Genomic DNA, 27,587 nt, shown 5'->3' with positions numbered 1-27,587 from the left:
ACCTTGATGTATATGAAAACGATGTCGACGAGTTTGAAATTGTTACTGCACAAATGTTTGAGGTCTTGAATTTATCTAATGATAATGAACATGCTGATCCGAAAAATGCGGCTGATATTGAAGACAAATATATTGTACGTCATATTCAAGAAGTGGAATGGGATGGTTTAGAAAACTCGGCAGGGTTTATTGCTTTTAAATTAAAGAAAACCGAAACTCTGGGTTATATTCCAGACAGCAATGAAATGTAATTTTCATGGGTAAACCATCTTTCCGAAGGAAGTTTACTTAAACCATATCCAGATTTTCTTATTAAATGTATTGAACTGGACCATATTTTTAACAATTTTAACATAGGATCATTAAAATTAACCAAGAATTATTTAAAATCGCTAATGGATTTAGCTGTGTTAGTAAACGTAAGTTCAGATGTCAAATATCTTTTTTTTAGGTGTAAATTATATTTTAAAATTAGAAAATTGAACAGATATATTAAAGAAAAATCCAAAGTTAAGAAAAAGAAAATATTAAAAATTGTAAAATAAATTGTTAAATAAACTTGTAAATTGTTACAGTGTACTTTATTTTATCAGTTGTATTACATTTTTATTTTAATAAATCAATCCATTTTATATAAATTTCCATTTCCAAAAGGATGTTTAGTTCCTTTTTTTTATATAATTTTATTATCTATTTAAATTCTATTAATTTACATTGCTAGGCTAACAGAGATATAAGTATATAACACATTTTTAAGTTTTAATTGCAGATCTTTTACCTAACATCCCTAAATATTCTAAATATTTAAATAAAAACCCTCTCTTTCCATATATGTTTTACCGACAAGTGGAACTTTTATTACCAAGTGACGTCATGCGCATCGACGTACAAAATTCGATTACGAAGTGGGTTTATCTTGGAAGTCATAGTATCATGTATAGCACCCATGTGTAGGTTTGCGATAATTTATTAATTTTTCTATAATTATTTTTTCGTGAAATGGTTTCATGTAGTTGGAAAGAAAACTGGGAAAGAGGTCGTCCGTTCACCTAAGCTGAAGTAGAAAGGAACTACATTTCAATTATTTAATTTGTGAATTGTTTATTTAAACGAGTAATTTGTTTAAATACTTAAAATAAATATTTATTTTACATAATTCGATAGTATAGTTTAGTTAAGTATTGAGTTATAATTTGATGATAACTAGTTAGCGTTTAAATAAGTTTTTACATTAAAAAAATCCGATAAATATTTTGTGCCAAAACTTTTAGGCCGTACGTCAATAAAATCTAATATACTTTCCAAGTTTTATTTTGATTTAACGTATATTTTTTTAAAATACCAATACAATTTAAAATCGTGAAATGAGCCGATTTCGATGCACGAAACTATACCTAAAAACTTTTCAATAATTAACAACGAGAAAATATTCACAATAGTCTTTTCCAGTTCACGCTGTGGTAAGTAGACGTATCCACGAAATGCACAAGGTGTAACAAAGCATTGTTTTACATATGCAGAGTTCTCTTTTAGTATAATTGAAATAATTATTACGGGTAAATAAATATACGTACAGTATATTTTAGTTAAAATGAGCCATCGTGAGTAGGTCAATTGATATTAAGACTAAAAAATCCTGAAACTCATCAACTTTGAAGTATTTAAGTTTCTATAAAAAAATTAAAAACTAACTAGCCGTAGCCTGTGTATACAGTGTTAGTCAAAAGTCCGTTCCCCCCTCGTATATTTTGAATGGTTATTGTTATAATAGTGAAAATTGGAGGGAGGTAATAAACGGGCGTAGGCTTCTCAACTAGTCATAACAGGTGACGTAATAGTGACAGATGACGTTACAGCGCCACTGTGTCAGATAATTTTTAAATGGGACCTTATGGCAAGTGATACCTCGTTTGAAAGGGATTGAAAATACCTATTCAATCATAATAATTTTGTTTGAGTTTAAGCTCTTTGTGATGAATAAATTAAATAAATACTAAAATTATAACTTCTCATTTAATTAATAAATATTTAACAACCAGTTCTTATAGTAAGTGTTCAAAATGTGCTCCATCTACTTCGTGACAGTAATGAATCCTATTTCTAAACTCTTGCCGTACTCGTTCAAATGTGTCGGGGGAAATTGCCCAATATTCTTCAAAAATTCGTTGTTTTAAAATGTCAATATTGTCAGGTGCTGCAGCGTAAACTCTAGATTTCAAGTATTCCCACAAAAAAAAAATCTAATAGTGTGAGGTCCGATGACCGAGTTGGCCATTCTATCTTACCTCGTCGTCCAATCCATCTACCACGATATTCCTCATCTAGGTAACGTCTTACTGCACCATAATGGTGTACAGGAGCACCATCTTGTTGAAACGTTATTTCCAAGTTGCCGTATTCATCTAGATTATCCTCCAGAATTTCAAGTATTAACGGTTCAATTACATTTTGTAACATCTCCAGATACGCTTCACCGGTTAAGTTAGTATTCAAAAAAACAGGCCCAACTATGTGGTTTCCCAAAATACCTGCCAAACATTTTTTTTTTTGGAAATTGAGTATGTGTTTCACGAAAGACGTGAGGATTTGTGTCATTCCAATACCTCACATTATGTGTGTTAACATTTCCATTGAGAGAAAAAGTACTTTCGTCACTAAAACAAATTGTTTTTATGTAATCGGGCTATTGGTTAATTTTATTGGACATATTTTCACAGAACTCCAGTCTTCAGTCGGGGTCATTATCTGAAAGTTGGTGCACAATTTTTAATTTGTATAGAATGAAATTTGTTTTCAGCCAACACTCGGTCTACTGTCTTTTGACTGATTCCATAGATATATGCAACTTGGGCTGTAGAAGAAGTATGGTTCACTACCATTTCTGAAATTATGTCAATTTTTTTGTCATCACTAATTGTTGGTCGACCAGATCGTTTGGCATCTTGAAGACTACCTGTTTTGTTTAAACTTCCAAAGAAGCTTCCTCAAATAAGCTCTCGATGTAGGGCGATCAGGGTACCTCTCATTAAAAAGACGTTCCGCTTCCGCTTTATGGAAATTATTTCCATATTCACCAATTATTAACACAGCTGCTACTTTGTCGGCTACAGTACGTACCATTCTGCCTTTGTAAAAATTTAAACGTCTCGTTAAACAATAATTAAACTAAATATTAACTAAAAACCATTAACTAAAAACAACTTGACTAAACTTGAATTGACTAAACTAAGCAGAAACAGAAACTAAATATTCAGGTATAAACGCATTTGCAAAATAAAAATAACTAGAGAATTGACTAAACTAAGCAGAAAGAGAAACTAAATATTTAGCTATAAACGCTTTTGCAAACTAAAAACAACTAGAGAATTGCCAAACGTTAACTTTTTTGACAAATAATCAAAGGCGGACGTTATAATTTTTATTAATTAAATGCCAAATTAAAATTTTAGTATTTATTTAATTTATTCGTCAAAATCATCAAGTCCAAACAAAATTAGTATGATTGAATAGGTATATTAAAATAATTGTAGTTTTACATTTAATTAATAAATATTCTAACTTTCGCCTCTGGTTAATTGTCAAAAAAGTTGACGTTGACGTAAAAACAATCTTTTTGACAAATACCCAGAGGTGGAGGTTTTAATATTTATTAATTAAATGCGAAACTACAATTTTAGTAAAACCGTAAACTAATTTTTGAAACCAACTTCAGATTTCTGCTTTAATCTGTTCCTTCTAAGAATTGCAAGGCAAAACAGACGTTGATAAAGATGTTATTAGAGACATGGGGAATCTAAAATTGCATTTCACAACATATCTCCTTAACTAAGCAAAAATCCTTAGCGAATTGGTTTCTCGTACTCATAAAGAGTAAATCAGAATAAAAAGAAAAGACAGTTATAATTTGATTTCACGTATAGTGCGTTTGTTTATCCGCTTATACCTATTTCACCCTAAAAGGGGTTTTCGGAGCGGCTATTTACAACCGCTCTGAACGTAAAAATAATCTTTCCTGTGATATTAGAAGCAACTATAAAATGGCGTCGATCTGGAAGCAATAGCGACATCTGATAAATAAATCCGTAAACTAATTTTCGAAACCAAGTTCAGATTTCTGCTGTACCTTCTAAGAATTGCAAGGCAAAACAGACGTTGATAAAGAAATCAAATCTTAACTGTCTTTTCTTTTTATTCCGATTTACTCTTTATAAATACGAGAAACCAATTCGCTAAGGATTTTTGCTTAGTTGAGGAGATATGTTGTGGAATGCAATTTTAGATTCCCCATGTCTCTATTAATATCTTTATCAACGTCTGTTTTGCCTTGCAATTCTTAGAAGGCACAGATTAAAGCAGAAATCTGAACTTGGCTTCGAAAATTAGTTTACGGATGTCGCTATTGCGTTCAGATCGAAGCCATTTCATAGTTGCTTCTAATATGACAGGAAAGATTATTTTCACGTTCAGAGCGGTTGTAAATAGCCGCTCCGAAGATCCTTTTAGGGTGAAATACGTATAAGCGGATACACAAACGCACTGTACGTGAAATCAAATCTTAACTGTCTTTTCTTTTTAAAATTTTAGTATTTATTTATTTATTTATCAAAATAAGCTTAAACTCAAAAACATTTAGTATGGTTGAATAGGTATTTCCAATACCTTTTAAACGAGTTATCACTTGCCATAAGATCCTATTTAAAATTATCTGTCACAATGGCGCTGTAACGTCATTTGTCACTATTACGTCACTTGTTATGACTAGTTAAGAAGCCTACGTCTGTTTATTACCTCCCTCCAAATTTTACTATTATAACAATAACCGTTCAAAAGATACGAGGGTGGGAAGGGACTTTTGACTAGCAATGTATATCTATCCTCGTGGCAATTTAAAACGAGATTGATAGTCGAGTAAGAGACTGAATACTTTTCTACAAAGAGAAATAACCTAAGAGCAAACTGGATTTACCAAAGGTAGAGACACTCGAAACATCTTCTAAACATAAGACAAATAATAGAAAAATCTAGGGAATTCAATGTCTCACTATATATTTGTTTTATAGATTATCGCAAAGCTTTTGACAGGGTCGACCTAGGCGACCACAACACTTAAGTGACTTTTCGATGTAGTTACATTTGGTGTAATGGGGACCATTGACATAGGGGCAGATATGACCATGGTCCCTGATACACAGTAATGATCCCCATTACCCTATTGCCAAAAGTTTAATGGTTTTATTAATTGGTTTTTCAGATGAGAAATTACAAGAGAAAACGTGATGTACCTGATTGGACGCAAGAGGATGCAGAAGCCGCTATTACGGCAATACGCAACGGAACAAGCATCAGAGAAGCTGGTAGGAGATTTAAAATACCAAAAACTTGTTTACTTAGACGAATAAAGCAAACCGAAGGAAACATTCCTGGGCACTTGCTTCGCAAATACAATCCTGTTCTTTTCTGTCCCCAATCTAGGGGGACTCTCAACACATTTGTTAGAGATGCAGTCTAGTTTTTATCGTCTTAATCCATTAGATGTTAGACGCATAGCCTATGAACTTTCAGAAAGGCTAAAAATTAAGCATCCATTTAATAACACTAAAAAATTGCTGAAGACGAAATTCGAAAACCGGAAGCCACAAGTCTTAATAGAGCCTTAGGTTTCAATGAAAAGAACAAGTCACAATTTTTTTGATCTTTTAAAAACAGTTTCAGATCGTTACAATTTTAGTGCAGAAAACATTTACAATTATGATGAAACAAGTATTAGCACTGTACCGAAACCTACTAATATATTGACAAAGAAGGGAAGCAAGTAGGAAGAATAGTCCGCGGCGAAAGAGGTTTCATCATAAAAATGGCACGTGCATTTTCAGTGACTGAAAACTGCATTCCTCCATTTTATCTATTTCTTCGAAAGAGATTAGCTCTATCATTATTAAGAAATGTGCCTCCAGCAGCTGTCGATTTTACTAATGGATCTGGTTGGATGGATAGTGAGAATTTTTTAAAATATTTAGATTATTTTATAGAGCGCTCGAAGCTCAGCTAGGAAAAGCTAGTTTTACTAATCTTGGACGGCAAGAGACTCTTTTGAAAGCAAGAGAAAAACATATAGTAACGCTGAATATCCCACCTCACTGCAGACACCGAATGTAGCGACTTGATTTAACATTTTTTGGACCATTCAAGGCTCAGTATGCTCTAGAATGCGATTTCTACATGACAAGTCATAAAGGAGAACTGATCACAATATATGACTAAGGCAATTAAGCTACAGAGCATTCCAGAAAGTCGCTACAGTAAATAAAGCTGCCAAAGGTTTTGAAAGAAGTGTCATCTATCCATTTAACCCGGATATTTTCGATATGAGAATCTGATTTCCTGCCTTCGACTCTCAATGAAAAAATCACGAAACTACTACATTTACAAAAACATCAACTTTAAATATTCTTTACTCAAATGGGCCATGCGAAGGTTATCAGAATTTAGTGCAGAACCGGATTCTTCGAAAGCAGAAGTTGCTTGCTCTTCATGATTTGTAGAAGTATTACAAATCGTATCGCCAGTTGCAGTGTCAGACAATAAAAAGAAGAATAGACAAATTAAGAGAAAAGCAAATTCTACAATCCTTACTAGCACACCTATTAAGGATGCTTTAGAAGAAAAACAAAAAAGAAGAAAAGACATATTTAAACTAGCAGGAGTAAAAAAGAAAAACCGATTGAGAAGACCAAAGCGTTTTCTTTAACTCCAAAAAAGAAAAAAGCTTAGCAAATATTTCTAAAAAGCCACTTTTAAACAAAATTAAATTACATGAAAGAAAAAAATGCAAAAATGATCAAAGCAGCAATAGTGAAAGCGAGAATGAAGACGATTGCCTGTGCATTTTTTGTCATAACACCTATAAAGAAAGCAAACAAGGCGAAGGATGGATTAGGTGCCAAACTTGTCATCGATGAGCCCACGAAGAATGTGCAGGGGCAGAAGAGGACGACAATGAATTCATCCGTGAATTGTGTTCATGTTAACCGTCTCGATTACCTTCTTACTTATTTTTAATATGGTGGACCTACTCTCCCCATCATATGGGGCATGGAGGACCACATGACACATGATACAATTTTTTTTCTTACAAAGATTAAATTTTATTTTAACATAAAACAAAATAACATATTTATATCATAGAGTTACACAGTATTTTTTTATAATTATACCACAATAAACAGAAATTTTATAAAGACATTTTGCTTAGCTGCTCCTCGCTGCCCGGTCTCCCCTACCATAATTAACAGAACCACAAATTGACAGTAGGATTATGTATTATTACCTGTTCGAGGACGAATTTAGAGCCACTCATAATAATTTCCAATATTTTGTCATAATAATAATAATTAAAAGCAAATCATAGAATTTTATTTTTTAGGAAGCCAGAACAAGTTATGCAGGTATTGGGTGAATTAAAGAATACTGCCAGACCGATGATGATATCCTTTGATGAAATGGTAACTCTGATGACTCAATGTAAACAATTAGAAGAAGGGAGATTAATGAGACGGAATAAGGAAGTTGGAAAGAATGGTGCTGAATTAACTATTGAAAGGTCGGCTGCTTCAAAGAGCCCATTCACGTTATTGAATGGTATTTTACCTGGTGAGTTTTTCTATCTGTATAGTTTAAATACCATTGCACAATATAAGATAGGAAATTTCAATGTCAACATTTACTTTAGCAAAACAACTACACATATAGTCGCATACAATTACATTTTATATTCATAGTTAACCATTTGATAAAAAGATATTTGGCATATCCAAAGTTGAAATTGTTAAGGTATTTTAAAGTAATAAATTAGCAGTTCCAAAACTGTGTACTTGAAATTCATTTCAAACTTAAAATATATGTCATTTTATGTTATTGTATTATGTATAATGACTTAAATTTAGGTATGATATATGACGAATTTTGATTCCAAAAACATTGATTTTGAAATTTGAGAGCACACTCTTGAAACCATTATTTTTTTTATTCTTTAGTACTCAAAACTGAAGAAAAAAATAGTGGTGCCATCCGGAACAAGGGTAATCGTGCCTTTTTTAACAGATTTCAAATACCTCGTATTTGTTGCCAAAACTCAAAATCGAAATTTCATGTTATTCGCTCCGTGCGTGACTGACGCGACACCTACCGTCTTCATCTGACAGTTTTGGAACTCCCAATTTGAGGTTAAACATAATATATGTTGAATACATACGAAATTGACAATTATTAATAATTAGTTTTTTTATTATATTTTTTCAGTTTATGTACAAAATAAATGTAGTATGAAAAACTGGGTTTCTAAAAATTCATCATAATTTATCTTTTCAACTCCAAACGGAAAAAAAAGGGAAAACTAGTACTGGCAAATCAAGTTTTTCATGTGGAAGAGCATGTAATTAAAAACGATAATAGTAAAAGTAGTGATATAAAAGCTAAAGTCATCAGGCACTCTGTAGTTAGCTTGAAGCCTTATAAGATATCATTTAAAGTAAATTATTTAAATTTTTTCTATTTCGATTGCATAAAAATGAAATTATGTGATATTTACTTTTTCATATTAATAGCAAGAATCCATCTTTTGGTTTTCTCTAATTTATATGTAATCTTTGGAATTTTATAAAAACTACACTCACTATTTTTAGCACAATTAAATACGCAACACGTATTTGCACCCATTTTTGATAAAATTTATGCGTAAAAAGATAGGTCCAATTTTGTCATATTTCGCCGCTACGCACGCTGGTATCGTTTCAAGGTACCCCTACCATGGTTATGCATGGAGCGAATAGGTTTTGAAAATTAGGCTTTAGCAATAGAAATTCTATTATAACCGGTCAATAAAATTAATAAATTTTATTCATTTCATGAGAATCATAAAAAAATCTCAAAAATCGCGCAACGTTTATTTAATTAACATCTTTATAAAAACTCTCTTCATTTTCGGCAAAATACAAAAATTTCATACAAAAGCTGCACTCTTCACCTTTAAAAAGCATTTTGATTTTTGTCGATGGGACACTAATCAAAAGATATCGAATTTTTACCGTTAAGTTGATACAAGTTTTATTTAAAATTGATTTCGCGCACGTAAGTTACATTCGAAATCGCCAGTGGCTTCACCTGAGATAGGTGGCCATCCCGAGAGTTGTAAAGCATCTGCCGTTCTTTCACTAGGTTAGGTTAGGTACCCACTATCACCTGTAGGGCCGTCGTCGAAGCATTCCAGTATACATTCCATTTCAGTTCCATATAGAAGGGTTGATTGTACAACTTGCACGTACATTCTTTGTTTTTGTCTGCTTGGGCCTGCTATATATTCGACATGATCCTTTGTAGGCCTTCTGTTCATTCTTCCGCCCTCTGGACTACGTTTGTCGATGTATACGCCGAGGTATTTTGCACAGTTTATAGGCATTACCAATTTGACCAGTCAGCTCAGACCTTTATCGTGGTCCTTTCAATATGACCACTTCCGTTTTATTTCCGGCTAGTTCCAGATTATTTCTAGCCATCCAGCTGTTGACTTTTCTGCAGCATGTGTTTACTTTGTCTTCGATTTTCCAGTTCATGTCAGTCATCACCAGTATCGCCAGGTCATTTGCGTAGGCGATTGCTAGAGTATTTCTACCATAGTAAATTTCTAGTACCCCGGTATATAATATATTCCAAAGTGCTGGACCTAATTATGTTCTGTGTTCTTTACCATTGTAACATATCTATTTGTAAGATACCTTTTAATGATATTGATAAGGTATCCTGACACTCGTGCTGATTCCAGTTTTGTTATGATAGAGTTGAAGACATTCTTCACATCAAACATAACTAGTATGGCCGATCTTTTCCTAGTGATCTTTACAGTGTTGGTTACGTTTTATCTCGTCCAGTGCAGACTTAGTTTTTCTAAATATGTATTGTCTGATCGGTATGGTTTCTCTTTCATTCAGTTCGTCTTCTAGTTGATTTTTCAAAAGATTTTCGTATAATTTCCCTAGACAGTCTAAGAGGCATATAGGCCTGTATGAATTGACTTTTTCCGAATTGTTGCCGAGTTTATGAATCAATGTAAGTTTAGCTAGTTTTAACTGGTCTTGGAATTCTTGTCTTGTTAGTAGCTCATTTAGTGAATTTCTAGTAGCCTCTGGGCATTTATTTACTAGTGTTTTTATCGTCTCTGGTGGTACACGATCCGGTCCAGGGATTTACCTATTTTGATGGAATTGGCGGCTCTGGTGAGTTTAGCCGCCGTCAATTCCTCAGGACAATTCACATCCTCTCTACTAAGGAAGTTAATAATCAGGAACTTGGGGTATAGAAGAACTGGAGAACAGACCAAAGATAACCAGAACCTGAAAAACTCCTCTTAAAAGTAAATGCACCGAGAAACCTATTTTCTACTTCCAAATTAGTGATACAGGAACGTCTTGCTGATACAGGTCAATAACTCTCTCTACGATTAGTTTATCGTAACATCAATTTATTTTGTTTTGCTGTCTTATCGACCTAGTTTAATATTACATTCATCCAAAAGAATAGGGGGGGCTAAGATTGCAGTGGTGTTACTAATGTGTTCAGTGGGATTAGAATAGATGTATTATATGAGGTGCAACTTCATAGTGAAGCAAATCCCATTAGTATTAATTGAAAGAATCATGTATACCTAAAACTACATCCACACAGTTCAAAACACAGTTACCATATCTTCAGCAACTAGAAAACCCAAGTTTGCAACAGTCAAACCTTTCAATGGATAAAAAGTCTGGCCTTTTATCTACTAAAACTTATTTAATATGATAGGTAGAAGATTAGGTTAATACTGGGACTCAAGTCCTTAATCTTGATTAGAATACATTGATCATCATATTGTGAGTCTAGTGTTTTCATTATCACACAGTGTCATATTAAAAGTTCAAGATTTAGAAAACCAACTTAAAATAGACAATTTTTGTGAATATTATTTTTTTATTATCATTTTCAACAGGTCGTTATAATACCTATTTAGTAAAGATTGTTAACGTCAAAATAATTAATTCTGGTATCACTTATCTATATTTTTAGCAACAAACAACTTAATCATATTTTAAACGGTTCGCACAATGATTCCATTTAATAAAATATATGAAAATTTCTGTAAATAGAGTCATCTATTCCTACTTTTTTATCTTACAGATTTCGTTGTCCTTGGTTCTAGTCTTATACTGTTCTTGTTATCGAAAAACTCTGGGAAAAGATCTAATAAGTTGTGGAAAGCTGAAAATGGTGCGAGACATACTACAATAAACATTCAATATGTGCCACTAGAATAACATAACCAACTATTTGACAGCAAAACTATATTTTTATCAACCAATTAAGCCGATTATAAAAAAGAATTTAATCAGATGGACCATCTGCAAACAATTATAATTACTGGAGAAGTCGACCAAATACAATATTCTACTACAAATAACTTTTTTGTACAATTAAATGCTTTTGAAACGATCGAATTCTAGACATTTCTATTAAACATACTCGAATCCAGAAAATACACAAGGTGAATGTAATAAGATGATCCTGTCTTACTAAAACTGTTTATATGAGTCTTAAAAAATGTTCTCAAACAACTAGAATGGAAAGGAAACGTTTATAACATTAACGAAAGCTTTTTTATTGTGTTGATAACCACGCATAGAGAAGAGCTAGAATTCATGATTTAAGTATAAAAATAAGTAGGACGGCAAATGGATCTAAATAAAACCAAAGTATTTAGCAATACTTCTCATCGTTGGCAATACTCTTCAGTGGTGCCTCCAAATCGAGCCTTGACCTCCACCAAACTATGCTTCCAACATTGCCGGTCCCGCGCCACTCTTCTCACTTCTAGAAAATCTTGCGCGTCCGTTGCTACTTCATTCACCTACCTTTTCCGTGACCTTTCTTTTGGTATTGCGCCCTGCATTTTACTATGTAGGGCTCTTTTCGGGAATCTGCCGGTCTTCCTTCTCACTACATGACCACCTCTTCGCCGTCTCTGAAGATCGGTGCCTCTTTGAATAGTTGGATAAGAGGGTCGGTCATATCGCGATAATTTTTACATTTCAGTTTATCCCTTTTTTTATCGATGGGGCATATAATCCTATTTTTCCAGTTACTAGGGACCTTTTTATCATTCCAAATATTTTTGATGAGCACAATTCAGAGGAGTCGTTTTCAATACTTGGAGCCTGGTTATTCCTTTGTGCTCGTATTGCTCGTTTGACCATCATCGTTGGAGGTTCTATGTTCTTCGGCGTCTTCCTCAATATGCTGCATGTCCATAATGCTCTTCATTTTCTTGCGTTGTACATAGAGTTTGGAAATAGGTTTTCCAGACTGATTTTATTTCTCTTAAATCGCATATTATCTGTCCCTTTTAATTTCTGTATAGATTCGTTCGGGTTTTGTATCCATCTTTTAAATTGCGTAGATATTTATACACTTCTCTTATATCGTTGTTTTGAAAATTCTCCTTCATTTTGTGGATATTGCCTGTATATTCCCGTTATCGTATTTTCTTTTCTTTGTTCGGCATAATTGATTCGTCTTGCATCTTCGTAGATTGCTTTTCTTTCTGTGGTTCTCCTTTTCATATATTTCTTGTCTGATTTTTCTATTTCTTTAATTACTCGTATAATAAACTAGTGTAGGAAAAGATCTTGCCTAGATGAATCGAAATGTAGTGGAATGCAAATTTAGATTCCCCATCTCGTTCGATTTACCGTCTGTTTGCTTTGAAAATTGAAGAAGGCGTAGATTTAGACAATAATCTAAATTGGTATTAAAATATAAAAGTGTGGCCCCTAAGTTTTATTTCTGTATGGTTTGGTTGGTGGTACAAATTCGACTGACACAACTATGAAATCCTGGAATTAATATTATAATACTCCCTGCATTCGCAAGCGAAAAAGTTGTAAAATTTAATTAATTTACATCAGCCCTTCGTCGCCACAAACATGAATTTTGGTTTCGAATACTTAGAAATTTTCGGATGTATACTTTTTGTTTTATTCTCAGATGGCGCCGTAGCGTCTTTATAAAGTTATTTTATTATTACTTCTTTTGACGGAAAATATTTGATTTCATGTTCAGGGCTTCTTCATAATCGCTCTGAAGAGTCTTGCTAGGACGAAATACGTATAAGCGAATAGTAGAAACACTATACGTGAAATCAAGTATTAACTGTCTTTTCTATTATATCTTTATTTACTCATATCATCATCATCATCAGTAGCTCGACAACCCTTTCTGGGTCCTGGCTTGTTCTAGGATTTTCCGCCATTCTGTTCTGTTCCTTGCTTTGTTTTTCCAATTGGTAATCTAACTTATCTAATCTTGTTCCACTTGTTCCATGTATCTAAGTTTGGGTCTTCCCTTTGACCTTCTCCTTACTGGTATTTGCCTCATTATATGTTTTAGTGTTTCAGTCTCCAACATCCGTTTAACATGGCCCATCCAGCGCAGAGGTCCGATCTTTATGGATGTTATGATCTCGGGTCATATTTACTCATATATTTTGAGTATAAAGGTGAGTATTCACTCTGTTCGCAAACTTCTCATGCTCCGTATGACATGCGCTCCTCTACATAAAACACGCCTTCTTCTCGTACGCTCCGCAGTTTCCAACTAGTCTTTGAGTAAAAATGTCGTCACCATTAGTTGCCAGTGCAGCATATATTTTATTTCAATATTTTCTCGAATACTATAGAAGCCATCCTTGCTTTTGCTCGCTGCTGTGTTTTATTTTATACCACTTAATAAAGCTACCTACTAGTAACCTACCTACCTTTCCCAGTCCCGCTGCTTTTTTTCTTGTTTTGGTTTCTCTCTTCCACCCAGCCGTCTTCTTTTAAATTTTTATCCTGGGAACCCACAGTACAGTATCGTTTTGTTACAACCCGATTACAGTTAAACATTTTTTTTATACACAGCTTGGCCTGATACCGTACGTTAAGTTTTAAATTAGATATACACACTATAAATGGCAACACTGCGCGCCGTCGACTGTCCACGAACCTCCGTTGTCCCGTCGCCAATAATTTGTCATCATACAGTGGTTGTTTAGAGAGCAATAAGAGCGTAGATTTTTAATTTATTTTTGTAAATAACATGTCCGTTTATAAGCCCGCAGAAAAGGTTCAAATAATAAAATGGTTTTATGGTGGTAATTCTGGACAACAGTATTTAGATTTATTTTGTGTTTTTTGAGGGAAGACTAATTCCTTGCGTACAGTCAGTTCATAATATTGTTAAAAATTTTAAGAGTGGTTATTGCCTCAAAAATTGCAGAAAATGTCACGCTCAAGAAGTGTCACCAAAAAAAGTTGAGGAAAGAAAAGAAATACTAGGATACACAAATGTATGCAATAATCGAGGTAGATTCTACACGTTCAAGTAGAAGCGTTGCTAGGGAGTTAGATATTAGCAATGTTACTGTAACGAAAGTGTGGAAAAAGCATGATGGTTACAAACATGTTAAATATTTGAAAACGCAGCCGTTTTATCCAGACGACTACATTAAAATAATGGAGTTTTGTGAAACTCTAATAACGAAGGCTAATGATGAACCCAATTTTATAAAAAACATTTTATTTACTGATGAATCTTCTGTTTCGTTAGTAGAAAGACACAATCCTTCCATTACGAGGTATTGGGCGCGGGAAAACCAGCACACAAGTGTTGTTTGCCGAACTCAACGTCCTCAAAAAGTAAACGTCTGGACTGGCATTTTAGAAGACCACATAATAGGTCCATTTTTTTTGAGGGCAACTTGAATAGTAGAGTATACATCGATTTGTTATAGTTTCATGTTCTTCCCACTATTCTCAATCTTCCTGATGTAAATCTGGAGAATGTTTGGTTCCATTAAGACAGCTGTTCAGTTCAAAACGCTCGAATAATTAGAGAGTACTTAAACAATACTTTCCCAAATCGAGTTATTAGTGGAACAGCCGATACTAAGTGGCCTGCGCGATCTCCAGATTTTCACCCATGGACTTCTTTTTTTGGGGACATTTAAAAAGCATCATCTACGATCATCCTGAGGCTAGAGTCCAAAATTTGGAAGAATTAAGAAACCGAATAAGAGAAGTCTCCAATTCTATTACAGCAGAAACTCTTACAAATGCACGCAGAAATTTTTATGACAGATTGGGATACTATTCAGCCGTATAAGCACAAATATTTGAATCATTTCTGTAGGGCATAAAGAATTATTTCTTATTTTATTAGGAATTATTTTTTATTTTCAATAAGAGTATATTTTTTGTTTAATCTTTTTAAAGGAATGCGCTTTTATTTTTAATTCAACCACAAAAAATGATTCACATTATTATAAATCGATACAAATGCACCGCCTTATAATGATCAGTTTATTTTTATCGAGTTTATGTTATAAGGAATGAGCCGGGTGTACATAAGCAAAACAAAAATCGACGGACGGAGTTACATATCCCTTGCGTTGTTATGTGTTACAAAATGGTTTTCTCGTTTTCTGTCTAAGAGTCTAGGTATCGGAGCGGTGGGGATCGGAGAATTACAATTACCTCGTACGAGGCAATGTTGCCAATTTTAGCGATTTATGTATTTGCAATATCTAATCCAAAACTTAACGCACTATATATGACACATACGCACTTCGTTATATCTTGCTCGCGTCAACGAACATACTGAGCTCGCCAGCTCGCCTTTGTCTTCGTTCAATTTACCGCCACCTATTGGAGCTCTGAGCGCGGTGCGCGCACCGTTCTAAAGCGCAAATGTATCAATTATGATGGACGAGGCAAAGAAACAGGAAATGACTGCAGATAAACCCGGGTACAACAAAAGTGAAATAAAGAAAGATAGACAAGAAAACAAAAATAAAAGACGAAGACAACAGAACAAAAAAAAACAAAGAGTTGAAAATAAGCACATGGAACATAAGAACATAAGAATACTCCAGGAAAAATGCTAGAAATAGGAAAAGAACTCAAAAAGTATAAAATAGATATTGCAGCACTGCAAGAATTACGCTGGGAGGGACAGGGACAGATTGATAAACAAGACTTTAGAATGTTATATTCAGGAGGAAAGAAGCAAGGGCAAAAAGCGTGGGATTCATGATACTAAGGCACCTAAGAGAGAAAATTATAAATTTCAAGCCAATATGCGAAAGGATGGCCTATGTTAGAGTCAATAGCAAACCATTTAATATATCAGTCTTGAATTTATATGCCCCCACAGAAACAAGCAATGCAGACGAAAAAGAAATCTTTTATGATAGGGTCGAAGAGGAGATAGAAAAAATACCCAAAGAAGATGTCATATTTGTACTAGGAGACCTAAACGCCCAGATTGGAAAAGAGGACTTTTTACAACAAATTGCAGGAAAGCACACAATACACGAAAACACGAATGACAATGGGCAAAGACTATGTAACAAGAACAAATTTGTTAATAAGCTCAACAAAATTTGAACACCCTAAAATACATAAGGTAACATGGAGGTCACCAGATCAGAAAACATATAGTCAAATTGATCACATAATGATTAATAAACGAAAACAATCGTCAATAAAAGATGTAAGAACGTTCAGAGGTGCGTGTGCAGATTCAGACCACTACATGGTCACAGCCACTATAAGACAAAAAGTTAAAATTGAAACAAAACAAAAAACCAACATAAAAAGTGGAATGTCAATAAAATGAGTAATGAAGAAGTAAGAAAAAAATATGAAGAGGCAGTAACAGTTCAAATAAAAGAGAAATATAAAGCAGAAGATATAAACACAGAATGGGAGACGATCAAAAAATCAATAGAAGAAGGTGCAAATATGCAGATAGGTAAAAGTCAGGCTAAAACAAAAAATGGATGGTATAACCAAGAATGTAGAGAAATAACAGGAAAAAAGTGCAAGCCAGAAATAAATGGCTAAGAGCAGATAAAGACGAAGACAGAGAAGAATATGAAAAATTAAGAAGGAATGCTAAGAAAGTGATAAGGCAAAATAAAAGAAGATGGGTAGACAAAAAAATGCAGGAAAGAACAAACAGAAATACGAAAAGTTTTTACAAAAAGATTAAAGAACAAAACAAAAAATACAAGGGCAAAACAAACGAAATAAAAAATAGAGAGGGAATAGTGATAATAGAGGACCAAGAATACAAGCAAGTATGGAGAGATTACTACAGAGAGCTCTTGACGGAGGAAACAACAGAAGAAGAAATGCATAACGAGGAGTAAACGGTGCACGAAGAAGAAGCAGATGAAGTAGATGAAGTAGACATCGAAATTTCAAAAGAACCAACATTAGAGGAATTGGATGAAGTAATACAGAGAAGCAAAAATAGAAAAGCCCCTGGTAAAGATGGAATTAATATGGAACTAATAAAATACGGGGGAAGGGAACTAAGAGGAAAAATACTGGCACTATTGAAAAATATATGGAAAGAAGAGAAAATGCCAGGGGACTGGGAGGTAGGGCAGATCATAACAGTACATAAAAAGGGAGACCAACAAATCTGTGAAAATTATAGAGCATATAAAATTACGTTACTAAGTACAGCATATAAAATATTGACATCAATAATAAAAAAGAGGTTATCAAAGATCACAAAGAAGACAGTAGGACAGTACCAATGTGGATTCACAGAAGGAAGATCTACAATAGATGCAATACACACAATAAAACAAATAATGGAAAAAGCAAACGAGTATAAATTAGAATTGGAAATGTTATTCATAGACTTCAAACAGGCATTTGATTCAATTAAAAGGAACGGATTAATGATAGCACTTAAAAAATTAAAAATTCCACATAAACTCAGAAAATTAATAGAAATGACAATGAGAACTACAAAAATAAGCATAAAGACACAAAGAGGAGAGACAGAGGAATTCAGTATAAATAAAGGGATAAAACAAGGAGATGCCTTATCAACAACGCTATTTAATCTAGCATTAGAATATGTACTACGAAATATAAATAAAGGAAATCTCAGAACAAAAGGTGGTCAAATAATTGCATATGCAGACGATATTGCTATTATTGCAAAGAACAGAAAAATAATGAAAGAAATGCTAGAAGAAATAAGAGAGAAAGGGGAGGTAATGGGGCTAAGATTAAATCAAGAAAACACAAAAATATTAAGATTAGGGAAAAATCCAATGAAAGAAAAAATCAAAATAGGAAGTTCTGAGTTTGAAGAAGTAGAATACTTCAAATACCTAGGAGTTACAATAAGTAAATCCGGAAAAAGGAAATCCGAAATAAAAGAAAAAATATTAGCAGCGAATAAAGCTTATTTTGCAAACAAAAGATTACTTAAAAGCAAAACACTGACTAAAAAAAGTAAGATGAGCATTTATAACACCATAATTAGGCCAATATTATTATATGCAGGAGAAACAATGACGATGGTTAAAAAAGATGAAGAAGACTTAAGAATAGCAGAGAGAAAGATTATGAGAACCATACTAGGACCAATCAGAACAGAGCAAAATGAATATAGAAGCAGAATAAATGCAGAAATTAAGGAAGAACTTAAGGAAGACATCGTAACTAAAATAAAGCAATGCAGAGTTAGATGGTTAGGTCACATTTGGCGAGTAGGCGATGGGGCAGTGACATACGCAATGATAGAATGGAATCCAGGAGGAAGAAAGAGAAGGGGAAGACCGAGATCAAAGTGGCTGCAAGAAGTTGAAGAAGACCTCCAAAGGGCAGGAGTCAGAGAATGGAGAGGAAGAACTAGAGACAGGAAAAAATGGAGAGATATTGTCAAGAAGATAAGATAAACAAAAAAGACTGATCCACTTAAGAAATAGGATCTAGAAAGCATTTGCGGTTTAACCCCACACTGGGGTGTATAGCCATTGTATATATATATATATATACATATATATATATATATATATATATATTGGAGCTCTGAGCGTGGTGCGCGCACCGTTCTAAAGCGCAAACGTATCTATTATGTAGAGCAGTTGCAGGAAAGCGGAGCGCAAAAAGTTCGCGATCATAGTGGATACTCAGCTTTTAGAAACCAGTTAACGAAAGGCTCTTGCCTGGATGAGCCGATATTCCGTAAAATACAAACTTGATCCTCCATATCGGTCCATTCATCGTCTGTTTGCTTTGAAAATTGTAGAAGTAACAGCTTTAGACAATAATCAGAATTTTGGTTTCAAACACTTAAAAATCGTCGGATTTCTACTTTTTATTTTTATAATTAAAGAAATTTATTCTGAACGTTTTGAGCTTTGGAATATATTAAATGCTTAGAAATTATTATTTTTGTTTCTTTTCTAGGAACCAAATGGTGTGGCACTGGAGACATAGCTAAAAACTACTTCGACTTAGGAACAGATTCAGCCGTCGACTCCTGCTGCCGAGCTCATGATCTCTGTCCTGTGAAGATCATGGCCAATTCCAAACAGTATGACCTCGTCAACAATTCCTTATTCACCAAATCCCATTGTAGATGCGACGATGAATTGTTTCAATGTCTCAAAAAGTCTCTACCATCTCCATCTGCCAACTTGATGGGACAAATTTATTTTAATATAGTCCAAGTGCCTTGTCTTATGGATACGGGTAAAGGATTGCAGTTTAGGAGTGCTAGAAAAAACTTCTAGCATAAATAATAAATTTAAAGAATATAATTGTATAAAATGTAAATATAAAAATAGTAGATAAATACGTAGTTTTCAAATTTTTTGATAATTTTTGTAAGTAAATTAATTTTAATTATTTTAATTAATTAATTTTAAGATGCCGAATGTTTCCATGCTAAAAATTGTCTGTAAATTATTTTTCATTCGTTTCCTGTATTAGGTAATATTATATTCTTACTAAAATCTTTTATTTCAGTAAATACAGAATTATAATTAATGTAACAATTTATGGAATTTGTTACGAGAGAATGTTCTAAAAATTAAACATTGTGTCTTTCTAAAATACTTTAAGAATAATTGTTAGTGTTGTAAAATACATTTATTTCTAATAACTTTGCTTTTATTCCAATACATAACATCCTAAGAGATCGAATAATATTCATCATTATTTTTTGCTCTCATTTCTTTGCCGGATATACTTATTTAATTATATTTCTCCATATGTTTCTATCTAAGTTCACATTAATATTGATACTGTTTCATTATGGATCTCTTTTCGACACTCATGATGTCTTCTTTAACCTTCCTCTCCTTCTCCTTATAGGAACTTTTTACTGCGTGATCATTTTAGTGCCGATATTTTTTGCCACTATCTAATCCAACGATTACTAGATAGACCGATTAACTTTAATCAACGATTAAATATTTATCAAACAAGTTTCGGTATTTTGCGGTCAATTTCGTGCCCGTTTAGATTCTTCTTAGGGTGCTTGTCCGTTCCGAACGTTGGCGATCATTCTGGCTATGATGACTTTGTTGGTTGCTATACGAAATAGCTGTGTTGAGGTCTTTTTATACCATGCTCTCAGGTTAGCAAGCCAGGATATTCTTCTTCGTCCTGGGGCCTTTTTTCTTCAATTTTACCTTGCAAAATTCATTGAAGTAGCTCGTATCTGCCTTGATTTCTCATTGTATGTCCCAAGTACTGCATCTTACGGCTCTTCACGATGTTGACCAAATCCGCAGTTGTGTTTATCCTCCGCAGTATTCCTTCATTGGTGACTTTGTCTGTCCATGGTATCTTCAGGATCATTCTGTATAACCATAGCTCAAAAGCCTGAAGTTTTGATAGAGTTTCCGCCTTCAATGTCCACGTTTCTACTCCGTACAGAAGCACTGAGTACACATAACATTTAAGGAGCCTTATTTTTGTTTCTAGGGTGAGGTCATGGCTCTTAAACACAGAGCTCATAGTCAAGAATGCACTTGTTGCCTTTCCGATGCGACATTTAATCTCTTGGGTATTGTCCTACGACTTATTGATTATAGTTCCCAAGTGGTTGTATTGTGAGACACGTTCAATTCACATTTGATTTACATACAGATTTGCTCCAGTTATGTTTTCCTTGCTGATGATCATTAGCTTGGTTTTGCTGGTGTTTATATCCAGTCCATATCTTCTACTTGTTTCCGTTATTTTGTTCATTAAATTTTGCAGCCCTTCTATGGTATTGGAAAACACTATTGTATCATCTGCATACCGCAGGTTATTGAGCTTGACTCCATTTATTGAGATGCCTTCATCAATATCTTTTAGAGCCTCTTCAAAAATGTGCTCTGAATACAGATTAAATATCAGTGGTGAAAGTATGTACCCCTGTCTCACTCCCCTTAAGATTTTGACCTGATCTGTATATTCTTCATCTATTCGGAGCACCGCTGATTGATTCCAATACATGTTAGCTATTATTTTTAAGTCTTTTCCGTCAATCCCTGTCGTCTTCAGCACATACATCATTTGGTTATGCCTGACTCTATCGACAGCCTTCTTGTAGTCAATCAGGCATGCAAAAACATCACAGCTTACATCTCTACATTTCTGAAACAATACCTGCACGCTAAATAAAGCTTCCCTCGTACCAACGGCGTTCACAAATCCAAACTGAATCGGCACAATTTGTTCCTCGCATTTCCGGTAAATTCTTTTGTGGATGACTTTTAAAAACAGCTTCAGCAGATGGCTCATTAGGCTTATAGTCCTATAATCTTCACAAACTTTTGCTTCTGGTTTTTTGGGCAATGGTACGAACTCCGATTTGAGCCGCTCTATTGGTATGTTTCCTGCCTTGTATATTTCATTAAATATTTCAGTTGTTATTTTTATTTGTTCTGCATCTAATAGCTTCAACAGTTCTGCAGGAATTTCATCAAGTCCCGGTGCCTTTTCATCCTTCATTTCTCTGACGGCTGCCGTTATTTCTTCTGATAGGATTCCAGGACCTGAATTTTTTTCAATGGTGGGCTCTTGTATTGTTCTAAGGTCATGGAAAAGTTTCTCCAAGTATTCTTCGCATACTTTCTTTTTATCTTCTTTGGTTATGGCAAGATTGCCTTCATCATCTGGTATTTTTCCGCTGTTGCGTTTTCGGAACTTTCCAGCTATTTCCTTCACCGTTCGATGAACATTGAAGTTATCATATCAACTCTGATACTCCTCTATTTCTTGACATTGTTCTGTTTTTTCTTTCTCTTTGGCTTCTCTTATTTTTTTTTCTTACGATTATATGTATTCTCTTATATTCTTGGAGATTTTCTTTGTTTTTTCTCTCTCATAAGTTCAAGTATTTCATCGGTTATCCACGATTTCCGTTTCACTGTATCTTTCTTCAGGTGTTGTTCTTTTATTTCTCTCACTGTTTCTTGTATAATGGTCAGACTTTCCTCTATAGTTCCTGAATTTTTGCATTTTAGCACCTTTGTATTGAGGTGTTCACTCACCTTCAGTCGAACATTGGAATCTTTGAGTTTTCTAACATCATACTTCTTCATCGACTTACTTGTAACCTTCTTCATTCTGACTTTGAAATTACCTACAACTGGTACATGATCAGAATTTATGTCTTCCCCCGGGTATGTTTTGACAGATGTACAGCTGTTCCTATACCTCTTATTTACTAGCATGTAATCAATCTGATTTCTTACAATCCTTCCCACAGAATCCTGTGGAGATTTCCAGGTGTACAGTTTCCTTGGGTGTAGCTTAAACCAGGTGTTCATTATTACTAATTGATTTGCTCCGTATCTCCCCGATCGTTTCGGTTTCCTAGACCAAATGGTCCAAGTGCAGATGATGTTTTGCTGGCCCCAACTTTGGCGTTGAAGTCACACATGACAGTTATTAGGTCTTGCTTTTTTAATCTTTTCACGACTTGCTTAATGCTATGGTATAGTTCTTCTATCTCTTCTTCTGTTCCTTCTGATGTAGATGCATACACTTAAATTATATTGATGTTGATTGGTCTTGCTTTTAGTTGTATGAGCATCACTCTTGCTGAGATTGGGATGAAGTTGTCAACAGATTTTGCCACTTCTTTTGTCAATATAATGCCGACATCCAATTCATGTTTGCCGTTATAATAGTAAACGCGGTATTCCCCGATATTTGCGGTTCCTGGTCTATGCATTTCGCTTATTCCCAGAATATTTAATTTCATGTGTGCCATTTCTTGTATTGCATTATGGATTTTACCTTCCTGTGCCATGATTTTCACGTTCCATGTGCCTATTTGGCTTCTTTGCATTTTAATCTTTTTGTTATACTTGTAACGGCTGCAGTAACGCTGCAAGCATAGCCATTTGATTCTACTAGGACTTATCCAATCCGGATCTTTAATGAGGTGTCTCGTCCCAATCTTTCTTCCTCATCTCTATGCCGTTGAGCGCTTTCACGGTTCTTCCGCCTTTGGAGCCAGTTTCTTAACTCCAGGACAAAGAGGTGCCCTACCCTTTACTAGCTCCTCCACCCGAAGCTGTTGGCCAGTAAACGGGGGATTGCTTATACTGGCAATCGCTCGGTGGAATTTTCGCCATATCTGGTTACCCTCACTTAGTTTAGCCTGCAGACCAACGCAGTTGCCCGGTGTATGGCACGTGGAGCGATAAGTGAGAGTTAATTGTCTTATGAGGACCAGTTATCAAGAACCATCTCCCGTCTATGACGCTCGATGTGGTCGTTCCGATATAAGGTGCTACCTCTATAACACACTCTACACCCCTAGATAATTATGTTTAGATAATCATGATCAAATCGTGACTGTAAATTAACTCTAAAGTTATGTCATATTCTCCTTCTTCTTCTTTTTTTTTGTAGACGTAACTCTGTCTGTTTTTCAATGAGCCTCTAGTAAGTTGTCGTTCCATCCTTTTCGTGATGTTTCATGATATTATTGTTTGTGAACTAGGTAAAATTTATAAATAGTTTATGAAAAAAATAGAAAAAAATTACATACATCATTTTTCTAATGTGCCCTATGGTGGGGCCGTTTGGACTCGTCGAGGGATACTTTGGAACAAATAGTCTCAAGCTGTCCCAATGGTGAGAAAGATGGAATTAATAACACAATTTATCCTTTTGATAAAGTTATTTATGATTTTCATAAAATAACACAAAGTTTATAAAACATAGTACACAAACGAAACAGGAAAGTTAATATAAGATGCCTTCAGGTACTTCCTGACACTTTATTGGGTTTTGACAGTTTAGCTACAATGTCGCCTTTAACCCTTAAGTACTGGCATATGAATGAATTGTAACACAATTACTGACATGTCGTCTGTGAGACTACCCTAAATAAAAACAATTGTTTTGCATGTTTTTTGTGAAATTCGGTTAAATATATTTTAAATATCTTAATTACATTCATTTGCAATAACATATTTTCAATAAATATCAAAAACCAACACAAAGTAATTGAAAAAAAATTTATTACTTTGGATATCGAAAAAGATAAACCAAGTGTAACACCTGAAAAGTTTACAGTAAAAATAATAATTATAAATTATTATTAATTAATACAGATCTAGTATTTCTTAGGGGATATAACAAAATTATGTGCAGTAAAGACACACTTCAAAAAGTAAATTAAACATAAGATAACACATGTCAAAGTACATCATTTTCTTTACTCTTTACTCATCTTCTGCGCATCGAATACACACTTGTTTTGTGCACTGGAGGCATATCGGTTTTTGCAATTATTACAAAGGTATTTAGTCATTCGTCTTTTTTTTTTTTACTTGCGCAAATCGAGCATATTTTTCTTTTTTCCAAGATGTCGTTATCTACAAGATCTGACGCAGTTTTTTCTTGAATACCTAATACCAGAGGTATACAAATTTTTATTTCTCTTGGGATATGATTCATGGTTTCTCGTCCTCGCATATATGATTTTACTAACTGTTTTGCCAATTGTTTTAGAAAATTAGATTTTTCCGATATTGTACGATTGTGTTTGGATGCCTGATAATCTATGTATGCATTGCTGCAAGATATGTCTAAAATTCTGAAAAATATTCCTATTGGCCATCTTTGGGTACGATTTCTGCAAGTACTTTTGGAACATTTCTCATTTAGTGAGTCGACTACTTCTTTGGTCGTATTGTAGAACGATACAATTTCTGGCTCGTTCGTTAACGAATCAGTGTCTTTACAATGGTGCATTGAGGATATAAGAATTGTAACTTTTCCTTTTTTTCTGCATATGACGGAAATGTCATCTGTTCAGTAAAACCATATAGGGTGCTTCCTATCTCTCTCTTTCTATTTGCTAGAAAAGAATTAGGAATTTCCTTTTTATTTTTTTCATGGTTCCCACGTAAGTCAAACCATTGTTCCTTAAAAGTTGTACCAACTCAATCGATGAAAACCAATTATCTGTGGTGACATTTCGATTTGTTTTCATCAATGGACGAGAAAGTCGTAAAACAGATTGAGTTGGCTTCGAAAGTTTTTATTCATCTTCTGATAGTTCACGCCCATCAGAGTCCTTCCCACAATATATACAGCTTTTATACAAATACCCGTTCCTGGCATCTGCGAGACACATCAGTTTGAGACCATATTTGTCGGATTTGTTCGGCATGAACATTTTAAATTTACATCTGCCCCGAAAACTAACTAGCAGCTTATCGACACTTACAGTCTGACCAACTGAATATACGTTTTGACAATTTAATACAAACTTGTTAAATATTTCTGATATTGAAGCAGTTGGATCAGCTTGTTGACGCTTTTTTCGGTCGTTGGGATTATCAAAACGAAGACATGCTAACAGAACCGCATACCGATCTTTACTCATAACACACCGAAAAATGTCTCTTTCGGTACCGTCCGTAGCAAAAATGGTTCGAATACACTCATGATCTGAGTTAAAAATGGCAGTATAAATTAGCATACCCAAAAATGCTTTCATTTCAATCAAATCCGTGTTACGAATTTCAATTCTATCAGTTCTTTTGTATTTTTCCCGATAACTACAGTCCAGTGAATAATTTGCTCAATCATCTCTGTAGAAAACAGTAAATTCCAAACATCTAAAGGCGATACATTATTTCCAAGCGCATGAACAGAATTCTTTAGACCAGGAAGTTGTATAACTATATTATGTTTCAAAGTTCTCCCTCGTGTAGGTAGCTTTTTGTGCCGCCCATTTAAAATGACTTTTGCCGTAAATATTATCTCGATTAGATGAGTCATCTTGCTCAATATTTTCGTTTTCGTCACTCTCTTCCGATATTTCCGATGCTGTATCGTGCTCACTTTCGATAGCACAATCATATTCTCCATTTTCTATTTCACTTCCACTACTATCACATTCTTCATACCATTTCGTAACTATTTTTTCATAATTATCATCCATAAAATGCACACTCTTTGAGGAATGTGCTTTATTACTCTTTTTGACCACTTTTGACTATCAGTATGCAACAGTAAACAAATAATCCACGTCTAATAATAGTTACTCTTATACTGATGTCACAGTATATTGCTAAAGCATTAAACTGTGCTGACATATCGTCTGACAGGTTCTAACTTTTATTGTCAGATAATTTCGGTTCAATTCGAAATCTATTGTTAATATCTGGTAAATACGTTTATTTTAATGCTATTTGAAAGTATACTGACGAAAAACTAAATATTTTATTAATTACGATAGATATTACAGTTTTAAAAACAGCCGTAGTCTGGTAGACTACGCATTAGTACTTAAGGGTTAAGTATAGAGCTAATATCATCCTGTATCGGGTTGAAAAATCCACAATTTTGCTTTCTTCTCATAAATTTGACCACTGGTTCAGCTGGGTCGGTGATATCTTGAACACAGCCTACCTACCTAATGATATGTTGTTACCTAATGATATGTTGTTCAAACCATCCATTTTATAATCTTCGGTTATATCTGTCTGAATCTGATGAATTTTTCTTTTCCAATGACGCGTCTGAATCACTTGATGAAAAACTAAGTTTCCTTTTTAGAGGTTTAGATCTTACAATAGACCTCTTTTTTTACTACCTTTATTAACTTGAATAAATGAAATTGAGTTGCTTTCCTGGTTGTTGTGTTCTACTTGTACACTTTTAAAATCATTTTTCACCATATTACCTAGTATTTTTCGTTTCACTACTTTCAATTTCGTTTCTTCTATTCTTTGTGTTTCTATTTAAATTTCATTCTTTTCAGGTGTACCAATATAGATTTTGGATTGACCTCTGGATTGCGATTTGAGGTTAAGTCACAAACTCCTTAACATTTTCGTTTGTATTTCTGACAGGAACTAAACGAACATTACAATATTAATTTCCGGTGAACTTTCGGGAGTTGTGTTAAGGAAAGTTGAAGCTCCTGCGATGGTGTTATCTTCTCTGGAATTGGAAGACTTTAATTGATTTAATATTATTACATATTCTGTTTTCTCCTTATCGACAACCAATTTACATGGAACAATAAAGTATTTTAATTTATTTGACTTGTTTTGTTTTATTTATTGTGTTTGGTGCCATAGAGTACTCATCCCTACCATATTAGGTAAGTTGTCACGCCCTACATGGTTCGACAGGATCGCCATTAATATCCTACATAGCCTGGCAGGATTTTGATGT

General features: G+C 34.1%; 1 protein-coding gene across 1 annotated transcript in view; it reads left to right on the top strand.

The window, feature by feature from the left end:
* The window catches only part of LOC140447852 (phospholipase A2 hemilipin), a 44,214-nt gene extending 24,174 nt beyond the window's left edge, over positions 1–20,040 (top strand). The window contains exons 2-3 of the mRNA XM_072540762.1: positions 7,424–7,650; positions 19,344–20,040. Of these exons, the coding sequence (XP_072396863.1) occupies positions 7,424–7,650; positions 19,344–19,669 (553 nt within the window). The 3' untranslated portion in view covers positions 19,670–20,040. The remainder of the gene's footprint in view (positions 1–7,423; positions 7,651–19,343) is intronic.
* Positions 20,041–27,587: the final 7,547 nt, after the last annotated feature.

This window comes from Diabrotica undecimpunctata, chromosome 1 (genome assembly GCF_040954645.1).
Source record: "Diabrotica undecimpunctata isolate CICGRU chromosome 1, icDiaUnde3, whole genome shotgun sequence".
Taxonomy (NCBI): domain Eukaryota; kingdom Metazoa; phylum Arthropoda; class Insecta; order Coleoptera; family Chrysomelidae; genus Diabrotica; species Diabrotica undecimpunctata.
Note: the sequence above shows the minus strand (reverse complement) of the source record. Positions and strands in the feature narration are given on the sequence as shown.